Source organism: Pseudochaenichthys georgianus, chromosome 8, assembly GCF_902827115.2.
Source record: "Pseudochaenichthys georgianus chromosome 8, fPseGeo1.2, whole genome shotgun sequence".
Lineage (NCBI taxonomy): Eukaryota > Metazoa > Chordata > Actinopteri > Perciformes > Channichthyidae > Pseudochaenichthys > Pseudochaenichthys georgianus.
The window spans coordinates 10,193,580-10,211,242 of record NC_047510.2 but is presented as its reverse complement, the minus strand read 5'-3'; the positions used below and the strand labels follow the sequence as shown (position 1 = coordinate 10,211,242).

The 17,663-nt window shown below is 39.4% G+C and overlaps 1 protein-coding gene across 1 annotated transcript; it reads right to left on the bottom strand.

Annotated features, from left to right (window-relative positions):
• Positions 1-548: 548 nt before the first annotated feature.
• Positions 549-15,678, bottom strand: LOC117451096 (nuclear distribution protein nudE homolog 1-like). Its single transcript, XM_034089210.2, has 9 exons — positions 15,444-15,678; positions 14,570-14,710; positions 13,841-13,994; positions 8,427-8,575; positions 7,870-8,006; positions 7,241-7,492; positions 5,896-5,981; positions 4,530-4,645; positions 549-2,712 (listed from the first exon to the last, which is right to left on the bottom strand). The coding sequence occupies exons 2-9, from the start codon at positions 14,653-14,655 to the stop codon at positions 2,664-2,666; spliced, it is 1,029 nt and encodes a 342-aa protein (XP_033945101.1). The 5' UTR covers positions 14,656-14,710; positions 15,444-15,678; the 3' UTR covers positions 549-2,663.
• Positions 15,679-17,663: the final 1,985 nt, after the last annotated feature.

Below are 17,663 nucleotides of genomic sequence, written 5' to 3'. Positions count from 1 at the left end.
CTGTATTTGTCATCCAGGTAACCAGAAAACATTTGTTTGTAAAACACAAAGAAAACATATTGAACAAGAAATGTCAATATATTGTGATATATGCATTTACATTTTTAAAAAAAAAGTTTTTAAAATGTTGATGAATATTAAAAATTGAGGGGGAATCGAGAAAGGGTTCAATCATATTTTTTAAGAATGCAGCAAAAAATATAGTTTCTCAATCGAATAGCTAAATAAAAATAAGCATTTAAAAAAAATCATTTTTGGAAAAAGAGGCTTTTGCTCTGGTTTCTTGAGTATTTTAGAGACGATCTGTTCATTTGGAAACTGTATGTAAAGCTATACATGTAACCCAAATGTTGTATAACCAACTGTAAGATTAGGCGGAGTGATTTAAACCTCACAATATAATATCAAATATAATAATGTGCATTGTGCAATGAGTGCTTTGACGCAGCTTGACTTTCTGAAGTGCTATTAAACTGCTAAATAAAATCCTCACCGATGTTTCGCCTCTTTTTTGGCTTTCTAGAAGAAACAAAACGATGATTTCTTCTTATACTTTATTAACATTTCAAGTTGTATTGCTTTCTCAGAAACATAAGCAGCACTTAAGGTTGACAGAGATCATGGTATTACTCAACAGTAATCAGAATGAGGCCTCGGGAAAAAACAACAAAAACATTTACAATAACCATTGGAATTAAAAACCAAGTTATTTTACTATGAACAAACAATACAATAAGTCATTCTATAATATGTTATCATCATGAATTGTTTGTTTCTAGTAAAATAAATGTATGAATGACCACATTATCACAAAGCGTTCAGTCTGCCCTGAGCACCTAACATCTTTATTAGTGACTCTACAGTCAAAGTACAGTTTATTTAACACTACAATTCAAACCTATTACATACTTTTCCTTTTTAACATAAAACACGAGTAGCCTTCACTGAAGTTTTCATATCTCCTGGCTAACAGGAGACGTTTCCTATTTCACTCCTGAGACCCAGAAGTAGCTCTGCAGAGGGTCAGCCCTGCTGCATCAGAGCTCATTCACACACAGCATCAAAGAATGGGACAACATACAGTAACATTATACAATTATATCTTAAAAAGAAATCCGTGCAGTATAATCCAATTCTCATTATCTCGCTGTACAACTTGTTGCTAAAACCGTATAATTTAACCATATCATCTAACCATAACCCTGACACTCCTGCAAGTGTGTTTGTGAAGTAGGGAGCGAGATAAAAGACACTTGGATTATACTGCACACGTGGTGGAAGAGTTTGATGTTATGAAACACGTCCATTTACTTCAGTTCATCAAGACGCGTGGCGGTATTCATTAAAGGTGACTGGAGGGGAGATTAATATGCAAGGGATCTTTTTGTGGGTGAAATATTCATTCCGGCGCTTATTCTATGTGCACAATTATTTAGTTTATTTGGGATGCCCTTTATTCTATCAGCTTATTTTCAGGTTTTAGCGCAGGGCGTCTGCGTCATGAAGGTACATGTAAGTATCTCGATCGCAGATAGCAGATATGGAAAGACTGGTGAGAGCCAAAACAGATATTAGCGAGTCGACAGGAGTTTCCTTATTCCTACGTTCATGTCTTGAACAGTTACCGTTGAGCTGAATGAGGAATACAACCAGATCTAGTTCAATGAAGATCCGCAGAGAGCTGTACAAAATCCTCTCACATTAATTCATTATTAACCATAAATGAAATAAGGCAGCTTTAAGATGCAGAACCGTTGATGGCCACTAGATGTTGGCAAGTTCATTATTTTTTCCCTACAAAACATATTAACAGTAATTTCAAGTGTAACTCACAAAAAAAAGAGAATTACTAAAATCCAGTTATGTTAGAGTTGACCTGGTTTTAGATGTAGTACCCAAAGTAAATCAAGTACGACATCCGACGGATTTTCTTTGACATTCAAAGCTTTTATTGATGTTTTCAGATAAGCTCAAAATGTCAAATCAAGCTTTTGATGTCATCTCCCTAAAGATAAAAACCCTTCATTTGAGTAAAGGGATTACATAGCGTGAGCTTTTGTTTGTGTGCAGCCAGCAGGACGGCAGTATTTTGAGGATATTGAAAAAAATGCTGTTTTTTAAAGGCTTCACGCAAGCAAATATGTATCGAAGCAGAATATCATTTCAATTCAATCGTGATGAATTGACAAATGTAAATGTGGCCTTCTCGCCTTTATCTCTGCGTCTGTCTTTGTAACTGGATATTACTCATCTGTAACATTGTGGGAAACCCTGTCATAGTTAGAGTGACGCCGTTTAAGAATAAAGGCTTTTTCCTCCCTAAGTTCAAACATGGATGCATCTTCGTCTCAGCGTAACCCTGCATCCGTTTGTGACTTTTCTTTTACCCTAAAATCTGCTTTGAGTTCAGTCTTGACACACAAATACAAAAACACAGTGATGGGGTGACGTGCAGCACGAGTCCGTTCAAGCTAAGTGCGAGTGCTGAAGGAAGCGCTGCTGACAAACAGAGCAGTGATAACTTGAGCCAGTATCCAAAGTATCCAGAGAAACGTTCATTGGTTTACATCAGCTGCTCCCAGTGTCTGTACGACGTGCAACACAGTACCGTTAAATCCAGGATGGACGGGGGGACGGGGGGTGAGGGTGGAAGGAGAGACGTTTCACAGTAGCAGCTTGGGTCCCGCTCCGAAGTCTAACCTCTTCACCAGCCTATAAACACACAACACACACTTTACAAAGGAACAGTATACAAAGAAACCCTCAAACCATGAGAGGAAGTGGACTGCTGTCGGCTGGTGGTAGAGATAGCTAAGTGTGCTTACTCAGGTACAGAGCTCAAGTAAACCTATAGGTACTGGAATGAATAAACCCATTTCATGCTGCTTTTTATTCCAACACATTTAGAGGGAATATGTTGTAAATGTATGTCAGAAAGTTTTCAGATTAAAGGTCACCACGGCAACACTTTCTTTCATTAAACATTGTCAGTGGCGTTTTTATATGTACAAAAGTGGTGGGGCACAAAAAACGTAGGTGTCTATATATAAGCTTCTGCAGTGACGTGCAGTGAGGTTCATGGCTGGTGAGGCACTGGCTCTGACTCTTCAGGTTTACAAATATTATATTTTGACCTAAATCAAAATATAATATTATTTTCTTATTACTTTTTTTGTCTGATGCTTCAATTAATTTTAAACAGACAGTTCAACAAAAGGATACCCAAAACATGTAATTTTATCATTTCAATATTGAATTGTTCTCTCTTAGTAAGATCCCATTTTCAATAAAATTGCAGTCTTACCTTGACTTGAAGATTAAGTCCATTTGCCTATCCTTCTGGACAAAAATCTCTATTACTTTTTTGTAAAAGTCCTCCTTATCTTCTTGTAGTTTCAAAACTCTATCATAAATCTAATCTAATCAATAGATTTATGATTCGAAAATGATAAAAGTAGGGTAGACATGTGGATATTTTCCGGCTGAACAAAACGTACATTTATCTAACAGCTACGTTTCCCACAGATCTTATTTTGGGATATTTTCTAAAATCCTATGGAGAAATCTCATTGCTCATTTAGGACGCCTCACTGCAGCTCTCTCGTCTCCTCTTCACACACCACACTTTTCGCGGCACACGTACTTAAGTTACAGCCAATCAGCTCTGAATTATGTGAGATGACGTATGGTGGGGATGGCAGCACTTTGCCCCTATGGTCATTATTTTTTTGCCACACACATTAAATAGGACAATACTCTGAGCATGTGCAGTGTAGTTTTTACAGTCACCGTTCACTTAGACAGTCAGAGGGAGGGGCAGGTTTTGTCCCACATGGCTCTAAACAGCTCAATAGGCACACACTGTAGACACTAATTAGAAGAACACAGACTAAAACAGCAATGTACAGACGAATCGGATGATTAAACATGATCTTAAAATATATTATATATATATTTTTGCATTTTGTTGTAATCATTATTTGTAATACTTTCTGCTGACACTAGGTGGGGCTGCACCTGCCCCTAATGACCAGTCGCCACTGAACATTGTCAAGAAATGAAATACTACAACAGTATATGAACTGAAATGTCATTAATACCGCAACAAATGATCGGAAAATATAATATAGTGTAATATAGCGCTGATCAGGGGTCATTCCTCATCCTAGGATTTGGACTTTATGTAAATATGTTTGATAACACTTAAAAATACTTATGTCACTTAAGTAGACATGTATATGCAGTACTTTTATTTGCACGTACATCTTCCACTAAAAATCACTGAGTGGGATGTAACAACGGGGGAAAAGCGAGTACAGCTCTGGAAAATATTAAGATACCACTCCAAATGTTTCTTAAATCTCAATCTCTACATGTTTGGCAGTCATTCCAGTGTTGAATTGTTATTTATATGGATTCCTTATTAACACCATTACGTTTCTTGCACTATTTTATTTCTGTATTTATTGTATGCCTTATAGATTTAAGATTGACATATGACAAAAAAACGTTAAATCTGTCAACCTCACCCCTTGTTGTAGAGGCCGTTGGCAGGATGGCTCTCTGAGGAGCTGTTCTGGCTGGGCGTGGCCCCCGGACCCCCATCGGGGCCCCTGCGACACGACGCCAGTTTGGACTCCAGGTTCTACAAGAGGCGAAGAAAACAGGTTCAAGTTATTTTATGTTTGTGATCCTGGAGTTTAGAATCACGGTGAAGTATTTAAAATAAACCTCATCTGCAGCAAGACGAGACTGGAGGAGAAATGTGAACAAGGCGAAGAATCCCATGTTTATTATAAAAAACTACAGTTAAAAGGATCAAATGTCACTACTTCACAAATAGCTAAGAGGCTTCACTCATGTTGATATTCAAATTCTAAACATTTAATTGCGACACTGATTGTTTTGGATGTCTATTTAATTGTTGCCTCACTTTGCAATCATAGTATCTTTTATTATAATTGTATTTAGCGATATAGGAGTTCCAAGACAAGTGCATACAAGACAAATAATAACATATACATGGAGACAACAAAAGAAAAGTGTGTGTGTGTGTGTGTGTGTGTGTGTGTGTGTGTGTGTGTGTGTGTGTGTGTGTGTGTGTGTGTGTGTGTGTGTGTGTAAATGACAACATTATAATTCAAATGAATGAGTAACAATATAATAGTCATATATCCTAGGATGGGGGGGGGCATATAAATAGTAGCATGACCTTAAAGAAGTAGAAAGGGTGGTGGCTGAAGTCGGATCGAGGATTATTAATTAAATGTATCAATGAATGGCTTCCAGATTGCATCAATATCATTGTTTGGTTTTTTTATGCCGGCAGATAATTTTCCCATTGAAATTAATTCCATAAGCAGGTTTTTCCAAATTGTGATATTGCTTTTGTGTCGTGATTTCCAATCGATGGAAAACGGTACATGTAGTACCCCGGTGTAAAGTGAAACATTGTGAGGTCAGTCCACTGGTGGCGAGTGTGGCCATCGGGGAAGTGAATAAGATCTTGACCCGTTGAATAAAAGACTCACCGAATCCGAATTGTTTTAGTGCTGCAAAATAAACAAAAACCAGATTTAACTGTTCTTTGTCATAAACACGTTCACACAGAATGCCAATTTCACATTGCGAAGAAGTGATGAGTATTTCCCGGAGAGTTGATATTTCTAAGCTAAAAGTAAAATATGGCAATAGAGATTTAAAGCTTCATCGAAAAACCTCAATAGAAAAAGAGAACATGGCATTTAACTGCCGACACGTGGAAGGAAATGTTCTAATCTATTCAAGAAGAACAATTATTGGTTTGTGCTTGTTTCTGTTGTGGGTGCCCTGCAGCGTCACATGCCGAGAAGTCAGCAGCTAATACATTCTGGGTCAGAAACACAAGTCTCTTACCCCGACTTTCCTCAGGAGCTCTCCGACGATGCTCAGAGCCGAGATCCTCGCAGACGAGGGGAGAGGAGTCGCTGAGAGGCTTTCACCTGCGGGAGCGAATCAGATTCATATGAAGAAATACAAGTTGTCAGTGTTATACAACAGGGTGAATCCTCAGTGGAGGAGTTGGGAACGATTCATATGAAGTTCCCAGAAGTATGTTTTTTAGAGAGCAATATCATCTAAACTTGCTATGCACATAACACGAGACCATTAAAAGGTCCTCCATTATACTGTTTTTCATCAATATATTAAAGATCTCGGATATATCAAAAACATGTCTCTAAAGTGTTTGGCTCCAAATACCAAACGGATCGTGCATCGTAACATCCCATAAACCCCTCTGTTTCAGCCCCGTTTCAAAAGTGCTGATTCTGCGTCTGTAGCTCGAAATGCTAATGAGCTGCTGCTAGACACGCCCCTCAAAGAAGTGATTGGTTTAAAAATATACAATGGTGCTCTAGAAGGAGATTCAGGTGATAAGCTGTGACATCACAAAGTGGCCAAAATGTGACCAGCTCTTTTTCAGACCGGGTGTTAGAGAAATGGATCCGGACAAAAAGAGAGAGAATCTTTTGTCCTGAAACTTTCAGAGTGTCTTCACGCAGAGGGGACACGTGCTTGATGTACGAAAGACATGAAGAAGTGGATTTCGCATAATAGGTGACCTTTAAATTTCAATGTGTAAGTAAGTAAGGAATATCAATCTTTATCCTGAATATTGTCGTTATGAAAATGGTTAATTGTTATAATATTGGAGTTAAAGACAAAACAAATCGGAGAGTATGTACATTTCTGTAATATCAATGCACACATTTTATTCCACTTAAGTTAAGTTTTCTTGATAAAGGCCTGATACTTTATGATTGTATTTCCATCTTTAATACAAAAAGAAAAGCCTTTATCTTTGACTTTGGTTAAATTTTATAGAGTGTAAAACTAAACCTTAGTAATTTTAACTCTACTTTACTTCATATATTCCTATTTACATTTAGTTTATACAATATGTCTGACTTGCATTGACGTATTCTCCTTTTGTCTTGTGCTGTTCAAGCCGTCAAAGCCCTTTGAGCTACATCCTGTGAATTATAGCCTGTTCTAAGTTGACTAAGAGGCAAACTCCAGGATCAAATACAAATCCCTTTCTTCTGCCCCTCTTATCTGAAACCTGGGGGCAGGACGCATCGAGTGAGTAAATACTTTCAAAGAGCCAACAGAAACAGGACTTTGAAAGTGAACAGGCGTCCCCAAAGGAAATGAAACCCTTTGATACTGATGTGTTGATAATTAGAACACATGACCAGACCTCTGCTGACGGAGGGCGGGGAGGTGCTGAAGCTCCCCACTGAGGCTGGAGGTCTGGACGGAGTGGTGGCCGAGGGCGGGGGCTGGGTGGAGGACGTGGTGTTGTCCTCGGCTCGTTTGTCCGGGGGGGTGAGGGGCGGGGTGGGCAGACACGCCGTGGTGGAGGAGGAAGAAGAGGAAGGGTCTTTGATTGCACTGCTGAGAGATGGCCTCCTGTCCTGCTTCTGCTGCACCGCGAGCTCTTGCCTCAGGTCTGGGACACAAATCAATAACAGTTACAGAAGTGAAACAGGGACTTGTGATTTTATTAGAACCAGAACATCTAATTAAAAAAAAAATCGGTCTTTCCCTACCCTCGCTGGAAAACACCATGCCTTATTGCATTTCAATCTGAATTTGAAGCAGTAAAAACAACAACCGCTGTATTTACTTCTTTAAATAATAATTGAGTAGTTGTTCTTATACAAGTACATATGTTGCAATATTTGTATTTATAATGACTGGTTAACCAAAAAAACGAAAATCTGCTATAAAACTCAGAAATGGATGAGATTTTATTCGACAGTGTGAACATTGCTCTCTTTTTAAGCCATATCAAACACGTTTGTAAAACTATTCTCCACGCTGTACCTCTGGCCTCGTCCTTCAGCCTCTGGAAGGACTCCAGGAGGTTTTCCTTCTCGTCCAGCTCGCTCTCCAGGAAGGCGTTCCTCTCGATGACATGGTTCATCCTCTGCTCAAAGTCCTCCAGCGACATGATCGTCGCCCTGAAACACACAGCATGAGAAGTTAGTGGAGCTCAGGTCAAATATTAGGGGGTCTAGAAAGGCAGTCAAAAGCATTGGTTTGGTCGGCTACGTTTCTGCAGATCTGGCCTCGGTCACTTGGGTTTGACAGCTTTTTAGTCAAGCCCTTCAAAGTATCTGAACTAAAATGACCAGACATTTCAATCATTCATATCAAAATGGTTGCTATATATAAAATTGAAAAAGGTTCAAATATTTGATATCCACATTAATCAATGCGTCTTGCCACTTTGTCGGACAACATACACATGGCAATGGGTTTCTTGTTTCATGGAAAGCAGAACATTCATAATTAAGGCTTACATTTCAAATCCCAAACCTTTAAAAAAATAACAGTTCTTTTTGTGTGGTCAAAGAAGTATGCATAAGTTGTGCGCTGACCTCTTGGTTCTCTCCAGGTCATCGTTGGCCTGCTCCAGCTCTCTGATGTATTTGTGGAGCTGGTCTCTGACGGCGGTGGTCTCAGCCAGATCCCCCTCTAGGGTGGAGATCTGCCTGTAGGCCTCCGAGTGCTGCGTCTCGTACTTCTCCTGCAGACCGTGGCAGGAGGAGACAGAATGTTAAAGGACAATACAAATATTTTTCCTCAGGAGTTTGTCGTATATCTATTGTATTTTTTTTTGAACATTCGTTTTCTTGCACACATTTATTATGTTGCAATACTTTCATATTATTTTTATATCTCTTTTTGTTTGAATATTTGCTCTAATGTTTTTACCTTCTAATATATTTTACTCTGATGTAAGGCACTAATTCTGATTAATAGTACGATTGTTTAAATGTTTTGAAAATGTGATGCTATTTAGCTTAAAGGTGGGGCAGGTCATTTTGGAGAAACCAGCTCGAGTGGCTAGAATTTGAAAATACACGGCCGGAACAAATCTGCCACTTCCTTCCAAAGCCCCTCCTCCAACACACACGAACGCGCTCATGACCAATGAGGACACGAGATAAATTTCTGCACAGATGGAAGGCTGACAGGCAGGTAGGCCATCCAGTTATTTTAGCCGGGCCGGCTCAGATGATTGGTCGTGCTTTTTACAGCGCTACGGCTTCCACAGGTGACTTTTGTTTATGGATTTGTTGTCAAAGCACTTAAGACATTCATTGCTATCGGGATGTTAAGAGCATTCCATGGAATATAACAAAAAGTGCTTCTGAAGTGAATTACCTACCCCACCTTTGACCAAAAACAACTTTGATGTTTGAAAACATGTCAAGTGTGATTAAAAGTATCATGTAAAAGGTACAAGCCTAAGAACATACTTTGGTGCACAGACATCATTGTAAGGGAAACTTCTGTAGCAATGGAGAGTCAGGACTCAGAGAGACGCGGGACGAGCAGGAGTTCTGATGTCAAACACTGGCAGTTTATTACAAGCATCGGCCGGAGAAATGCACATCACAAGTCACACAGTCAAAGGTTCTGACCGCACGGGTGGTTTGCCATGTCAAATCTGATCCGCCTCGCATCTTGGTAGCCCTTTAACGTTTACCGAGAGCTAATCAGCATATTGGGGGAAGGTATCCGTGAGCACCTGGAGACACCGAATCACTCATCTGACTCTATGGCTCTTGTGACCGAGAGTTGAGCGGTCATAAAACTGGTAATGTAAGCAATAGCAAAGATTTCCCATTACCTAAGACAGATAACAGACTTAGGGGTCGGTCGTAAAACGTCAACAGGCCGAAAGGTCAAATATCTTAAGTAAAGACTAAATTAATCCCTAACAATCATGTGTTGTATAGAATATCAAACATTGACAGCAGAAATCAAAACATAATGAACATTGTCTCGTGGCTTATGTGGTTCTGGATATTTATACACATTAGTTTTTTTAATGTAAAATATATGTTAGTGCTGGGCTCCCAGGAGGCGGTGTGTGAGAACAGGTCAAGCTTCAGCATGCTTTCGCTAAATTCCATGAAGTCTCTGCATACTGCACATACATGCAGTCTCAGACAAACCCCTTCAACTGCTCTGAGAGTGATCAGCTCCTTCCCCTCTCAACACAGTGTCAGATTTAGTATTTACTGGGTATAGGTAAATATAAGTTAAAAGTTCACATTATTAGAACTTACACTTGAAAATAAATAAATCTGTCAATTTGTTTAACGTTTTAACACTTTTTGGACTTTAATAATTACAGTGGGGCAAAAAAGCATTTAGTCAGCCACCAATTGTGCAAGTCTTCACAAGGTTTTCACACACTGTTGCTGGTATGTTGGCCCATTCCTCCATGCAGATGTCCTCTAGAGCAGTGATGTTTTGGGGCTGTCGCTGGGCAACACGGACTTTCAACTCCCTCCAAAGATTTTCTATGGGGTTGATATCTGGAGACTGGCTAGGACACTCCAGGACCTTGAAATGCTTCTTACGAAGCCACTCCTTCGTTGCCTGGGCGGTGTGTTTGGGATCATTGTCATGCTGAAAGACCCAGCCACGTTTCATCTTCAATGCCCTTGCTGATGGAAGGAGGTTGTCACTCAAAATCTCACGATACATGGCCCCATTCATTCTTTCCTTTACACGGATCAGTCGTCCTGGTCCCTTTGCAGAAAAACAGCTCCAAAGCATGATGTTTCCACCCCCATGTTTCACAGTAGGAATGGTGTTCTTTGGATGCAACTCAGCATTCTTTCTCCTCCAAACACGTCTAGTTGAGTTTTTACCAAAAAGTTCTATTTTGGTTTCATCTGACCATATGACATTCTCCCAATCCTCTTCTGGATCATCTAAATGCTCTCTAGCAAACTTCAGACGGGCCTGGACATGTACTGGCTTAAGCAGGGGGACACGTCTGGCACTGCAGGATTTGAGTCCCTGGCGGCGTAGTGTGTTACTGATGGTAGCCTTTGTTACTTTGGTCCCAGCTCTCTGCAGGTCATTGACTAGGTCCCCCCGTGTGGTTCTGGGATTTTTGCTCACCGTTCTTGTGATCATTTTGACCCCACGGGGTGAGATCTTGCGTGGAGCCCCAGATCGAGGGAGATTATCAGTGGTCTTGTATGTCTTCCATTTTCTAATAATTGCTCCCACAGTTGATTTCTTCACACCAAGCTGCTTACCTATTGCAGATTCAGTCTTCCCAGCCTGGTGCAGGTCTACCATTTTGTTTCTGGTGTCCTTTGACAGCTCTTTGGTCTTGGCCATAGTGGAGTTTGGAGTGTGACTGTTTGAGGTTGTGGACAGGTGTCTTTTATACTGATAACGAGTTCAAACAAGTGCCATTAATACAGTTAACGGGTGGAGGACAGAGGAGGCTCTTAAAGAAGAAGTTACAGGTCTGTGAGAGCCAGAAATGTTGTTTGTTTGTAGGTGACCGAATACTTATTTTACCGAGGAATTTACCAATTAATTCATTAAAAATCCTACAATGGGATTTCCTGGATTCTTTCCCCCCATTCTGTCTCTCATAGTTGAAGTGTACCTAGGATGAAAATTACAGGCCTCTCTCATCTTTTTAAGTGGGAGAACTTGCATAATTGGTGGCTGACTAAATACTTTTTTACCCCACTGTATATAGGATATGATATAGTTATATAATAAATAACGTTGTAATTTCTTCTGACCTAGGATTTGGCCTAAGATAGGTTGCGTGCTGACATTTTAGTGCAACTCTTTTTGTCATGTAGGTTGTTTTGTTCTATAGTTTTGTAAAATAGGATTTATTCATTTAAATATATTTGTATACTCATTTTCATTGTTTACAAAGCATAGTGGTCTTTTAAAATTAATAAATACTACACAAACACTTCAACTCTTATAGTGTAATCGGTTATATCATACAACGCAATTGATATTTTATATTTAAAATGTGCTGTATATTTTATTATGTCTATACTTTACTCCATTTGTTTATATTTTAAGGCCTAAAATGGCCTAAACACACTCCTGTAACACAAGAGTTTTCCAATTTGGAATCAATAAAGTATCTTTCAATCTATCTAACCACTAGTGACGTTGCTGAAAACGACCATTATATCTGCAGAAGTAGCTCCACCTCAGAACATATCTTCGTGTTAATGTATAAATGGTGCTCCACCCTCTGAAGCCTTTAACCTTTCAGTCGGCTTGTTTGAGATGAGCGAGACCGACCTGCGCAATTGCGATCGCCGTCTTGCTAGTGCGTTGCATGATGGTTAGTAATTGTGTCCGACTTGCTCTGGAGGCTCGCCCACATGAGACGTTGAAATCTCGCGGGACAAAGACGCCCGCAGACTTGAGAGCGAAGCGCGGCGAGGCGACGCAGTTCCTCTCCACCGGCTGCGGAAGCGAAATGCTTGATGGGAAACGGCTCGCTGGTATCTCGAGCTGAGCGCTCATTGGTGGTTTTTACCCCGTGCTCCTGATGAAACTCTCCAATTGGCTGGCAAAAGTTTGTTGTTGTTGTTGTTTTGTGTCAGTTTTACGTCGCCACTTCACATTTGTATCATTGTTCCACAATGTTTATCATCATGAAATTAATATCTATATATTTTATACTATACTTGCACTGCTTACTGTTTTCATACTTTATATATCTTAGCATATTCATACACACTGTTAATACTGCTCACAGGCTGATATCTAGTGTATTCATACCCCTCACTGTTTATTCATCATTCAATTCATTCTATATTTTATTCTGTAGATTGTGTACATTACTTTTCTGCTTTTTGCACTCCTGGTTAGAAGCTAAACTGCATTTCGTTGTCTCAGAACCTGTAATATGTGCAATAACAATAAAGTTGAATCTAATCTTGAGCAGGAACAAATGTATTTACTTAGTACATATCTGACATTAACGATTAAACACATGTGTGCATTCTTTAGAAGAGAGAAACTTGCTCTGTCATAGGCCTACTGGGTCAGGCTACAAGGAAGTGGAGAGGAAAATATCACAAACAGAATACTACAGCATGGCTGGGAATATACAAAGTTCCAGGGGCGTGGGTTTGAGGTAAGAGATAGTAGGAAGCCGACGCCGCGCCGTCCGACTTCAGGCGAGCTTTTTGAGACCTGCAATCTTTATTTTAGCTTTCTGACTGTGATCTTCAAAGCCTAATGTTATTTTACAAATGAGGCTTGTTTTGGCTGTTGGACATTGTTTATAGTGACAGAGCCAGACAAGACAATAAGACACAAATAAAGGCGGCTCTTTATATTAAATGTTACATCATTATAATAAGTCTCAATGTTCCCTATGAAATGTTGAGAAAAACCGCCTAGTTACACAAATGGGGAGAGGACAACCACATGCTGGATGGCTGGAGAGTGCAGCCTCCACACATGTTGCAATGACCTCACTGTCAGCCTGAACAGACTGACTGAAATGTAAAGCAATCGCTCTCCGTCTCGAGCCACTGTCCCTGCACATGCCTCTTGAATGCTAGCAGAAGGATAAACTAACATGTTTGAAAAGGAGAGAACTGCTTCATAACTGGGGTCGATCTTATGAGAAGCACTGCCATCCCCTCCAGACACAGACCGTGTAGAGTCATCAGCTGCCTCGTTCTGCTCTGAATAAATCCTCTGTGAAATATATGTGTGTGTGTGTTCAGACAAGAGCACCAGTCAAGCCCAGAGAGCAGAGGCAACAGGAGCCATGACACCTACCCTCTTATCAGCTGATAGATTTGGAAATCCCCAGTCAAACACACTTAACAGTTTGTTGAACGTTATTTAAATGCCTTCCTGACTGGTATTACATATTCTGAGAGGGTTCGGTAAACTCTTTACCACTATGTCTTTATTTGTAAGTTTGTATGCAGGATGTTGAACAGTATCTAATAACTGATGATTTCCTCTTTACCTTGTAGTTTTCCAGCTCCATGCGGAGGCGGTTGTTGACGGAGAGCAGCTCGCGGTTTCGATCCTCACACTGTTTGAGCTCCGTCTCCAGCTCACCCTCGTAGTCCCGACTCATCTGCTGGAACTCCTGCAGTTCCTCCTGGGCTTCCTCCGCACTGCACAAACATACGCAGAGTATAAGCCATTTGAGCTATCATTCATGTTAGTAATCCCTAATAATCACATTCATGTTTGAAGTAAACCAGTTAGACCAAGACTTGGTAAAGAGGAAGGTTTCCAACATCATTCTAAACCCGACCTGTTTGGACAAACAACAAAACCTGACGAGTTTCCCACCAAACCACAGGAAGTTTGGGCATTATCAATTAAATCCTAAAGTCTTAAAATCACAGAAATGTGTTTAATAGGAAAACACCTTGAGAATCTGTCTTGCAGGATTGCCCGGTGACTCACTTTTCTACAAACTTAACCGGAGAGCAGAAAAAGTTAATTATGTTTCCAGAATTTAGTACGGGCCCCAGAAGTTGTGAGAGAAAAAAAGTTTTAAGAAAAGGCCATTTCTGAGGCATAAAAACATTATGAAATACGTCACAGCATGCAACAAAAACTAACCAAGAACTGCATTGGTTATATAATTACGGAGCACTTTCACATCTTTGTGCAGTGCAGGAGGCAGGAGTGGTGGTGTCTGAGGTCAGTTTAAAAATAACAAACACAGAGGGGTACACACCTCTGTTGGTGGGTGGCAGCCTGCTCCTTCCAGTAACCCAGCTCTTCCTCCAGGGACCCAAACTCTGGAGGTTCCGGATCCCCCATCTCCAGCCCGGCCCAGGGGGAGAGGTGAGTCTCCACTCAGCACACCAACACTGGCCTGTGGATCAATTTAAAACAAGACATTTAGACAAGGTAAGGTCGGTTGAAAGTCCGTTTCGAAATATGTCGATTTAAAGTTAACGTGACACTGTTGAATGAGAAATGAGAAATGATCTTAAAACAGGACATCAGACTATTCACCAGGATCTCCACATTAATTCGGCAAAGTGATTTAACCATCAATGCACAACGTTGCAGATTAAATCTTAGTATATACATTTCGGTAGTCACCGTCACCCATGATGTTGACGATGTGTTTAGTATCAGAGATAACAGAGAAAAAGCAGCTAATAAGTTTCAACCAATAATAAATCTTATTTTTCTTCATGCCGAATTAAAGAAAAGTTCATATCGATTGAGAATACATATTGTTATACCTCAAAGTTAATCAAATGTATCTCAAGCTACTCCTGACGTATTTTAGATACAAGATGTATACGGAGTCTGGTCAGAGCAAGCTCCACTAAAAACAGGAACCTAAAGCAAGCCTTACCCTGAAGATAACGGGTAATCCATACCCTCATTATCACGAGTAACAAACACCTGCTTCTATAAACATTGCATAAAATAAGCTAAAACTATTAACAACATAGTGTTAAACAAGACAGCATAATGATGTTATGAATGTGCTTGGCTTTTAAAGATGAATACATTCGCAAATCCAGCTAACGGAGTTTGGCGTTAACCATTTAAATCCCAGCTGAGGCAAACATAACAAAGCTATGACTTACGTTTAACAGATCGCTTCTTTCGACGCAATGTTGACCAATGTCCTCTAATTCATCTGTATATGATGGTATGACTACCGACCAAAGTTTCTCGCTTAATGAAAATAGCAAACCCGCTGGAGAAAACTATAAAAACGACTTTCTCGTAGTTGGAAACCGCAAAGTTGCTACTGTCTTGGGAAGACGTCGAACAATACAAGTTACCATTGATATTGTCCGCACCGCTAAACCAATCACAAGTTAGATGACAGCTCGTTGCCAATTGCTATTCGTCATTAGGCTATCAATCAAAAAATAAAAGGCGGGATCAGATCATTGTCCAATCAGAGAAGGGGTGTCAGTTGGGTGACGGCAGAATCTTCACGGTCTAGTCTAGACGTTTGTGATGGATTACCAGGGCCAGTGGTGCCTTCATGTGCTGTCGGAAACATGAACAATATATTTTTATATAACGTTATAAAAGAGTGCATTTTGTTGGTTGGTTGTTCTATGTCAAGTGATGGGAGAAGTATTCCAAGGACAGAGGGTGTCGTAGTCATATTATGTACAAACTGTAAAGTCCACTGAGACAAATGTAACATTTGTGATATTGGGCTATCTATAAACATACAAGTTGATTGAGTCACATCACATCTTTGTAGTAGGCCTACTTGAGTATTTCCATTTTCTAATGGTTTACTTCTACTCCACTACATTGGAAAGAATACAAGTTTACATGAATCCAGTGGATGAAAGAGCACTTGGAAATAGTACATAAGTAGAAGTAGCTACACTTCAAAGTACTCAATAACAAAGTAGTAGCATAAAATATACTTGAATTACCGAAATTCAATACAATCAAGACTGTAGCATTATGATGACTGGCCCATTCCCATATTATTTGGGTAAGTGTTCACTCACTTACTCACTAGCTGGTAGTGAAATAACACATTTAAATGGGTGCATACTGCTGGGTAGCTTAACTTCTAATGGAATTGATGTATATTTTTGTGCATATACTTGTATATGTCTTCTGAAGCTGCAAAAGGAAGCTGTCAGATAGTAGAGTTAAAAGCATAGTTGTATTTAAATGCATGTTCCCTCCTCTTTCCACACGGTGTCAGTATTTACCATAGACTCCATGGATATTTCCATGCTGCTTTCTGCTGTCAAATCATCTGATGTGGTCAAATAAATGGCTAGAGACAAATCTCCCAGATACTCAGGCATCGAGAATATGGAGGCTATTTAAATACCATCATCTATTCAAAATAACGTTTCTGTGTTTTACATTTCCAAACTTGGACCCAGAGAAGTCTGAATGAGGAGGAAACATGAGAAGTGTAAAAGCCATAGAAATGGCATTTCTATTTTTAAAGCTTTTCAACCAAATATCCAAGTAGGATCCAAATGTTATCATCACTAAATTACTTTTGACATAAGGAAAGTGTGCATGTTATGTAGGTACTGTATATGATTACTACTTCAACAAATAAAAGTAACATTATTTTTCTGATGTGTACCATATAGTGACAACTAAAAGGCGTACATTCAAATCCTGCGTAAGGTACAATTCCTTAAATATATACTGTAATATATTGTTTATTATGTTCAGAGTACACATGTCAATCGTTTGTTTGAATAAAATAAACATGTAATTAAGGACTTTACAATGTTTAAATTAAATCTATAATCTTTAGTGGCATTATGCACAACACATGGCTGACTGTAATCTTATGCATGTCCATCTGCAGACTATACATATATTTACGCTTCAGAGTATTGTGTGATGTTTTTCCATATTCTGGAATAATCACGAATCATGCAATTATTTCTTTCTATGCATAACGCTGCATTTTTCATTAGCCTACTTTTTCTCCCATGAAATATTACATTGAACATATAGATCGTTTTTCTGTGGTATTAATGATATTAATGATAATTCCATAATGCAATGACACACTTTCCTTCTCTCTGATGAATTGTGTAAGCATGCAAGCTGTATGCATATGAAATGGGAACCAGCACATGGCTTTTCGCGATGGACATTGTTTGTATTCCCTTTTATATGTTCAGTATTTCTGCTATAGCTTCAGGAAACCATTGTTGTTGCTCTTCTTTTCTTTCTTATTTCAGTAGTGTGTGTGCAACAAACATGGAGGACTAAAGCTGCATTATAATAATAAAAAGGTAAACATGGAAATAAATGAATAAAAAAACAAGACATTTGTAAAATATAAATTA

Bases quoted from the DNA above. Each gene is read 5' to 3' on its own strand.
- LOC117451096 (XM_034089210.2), bottom strand. From the start codon at position 14,655: ATGGGGGATCCGGAACCTCCAGAGTTTGGGTCCCTGGAGGAAGAGCTG. The intron at 13,995-14,569 runs GTGTGTACCCCT...ATGTTTGTGCAG, and splicing joins GCTGCCACCCACCAACAGAG to TGCGGAGGAAGCCCAGGAGG. The intron at 8,007-8,426 runs GTCAGCGCACAA...TGTGTGTTTCAG, and splicing joins GACCTGGAGAGAACCAAGAG to GGCGACGATCATGTCGCTGG.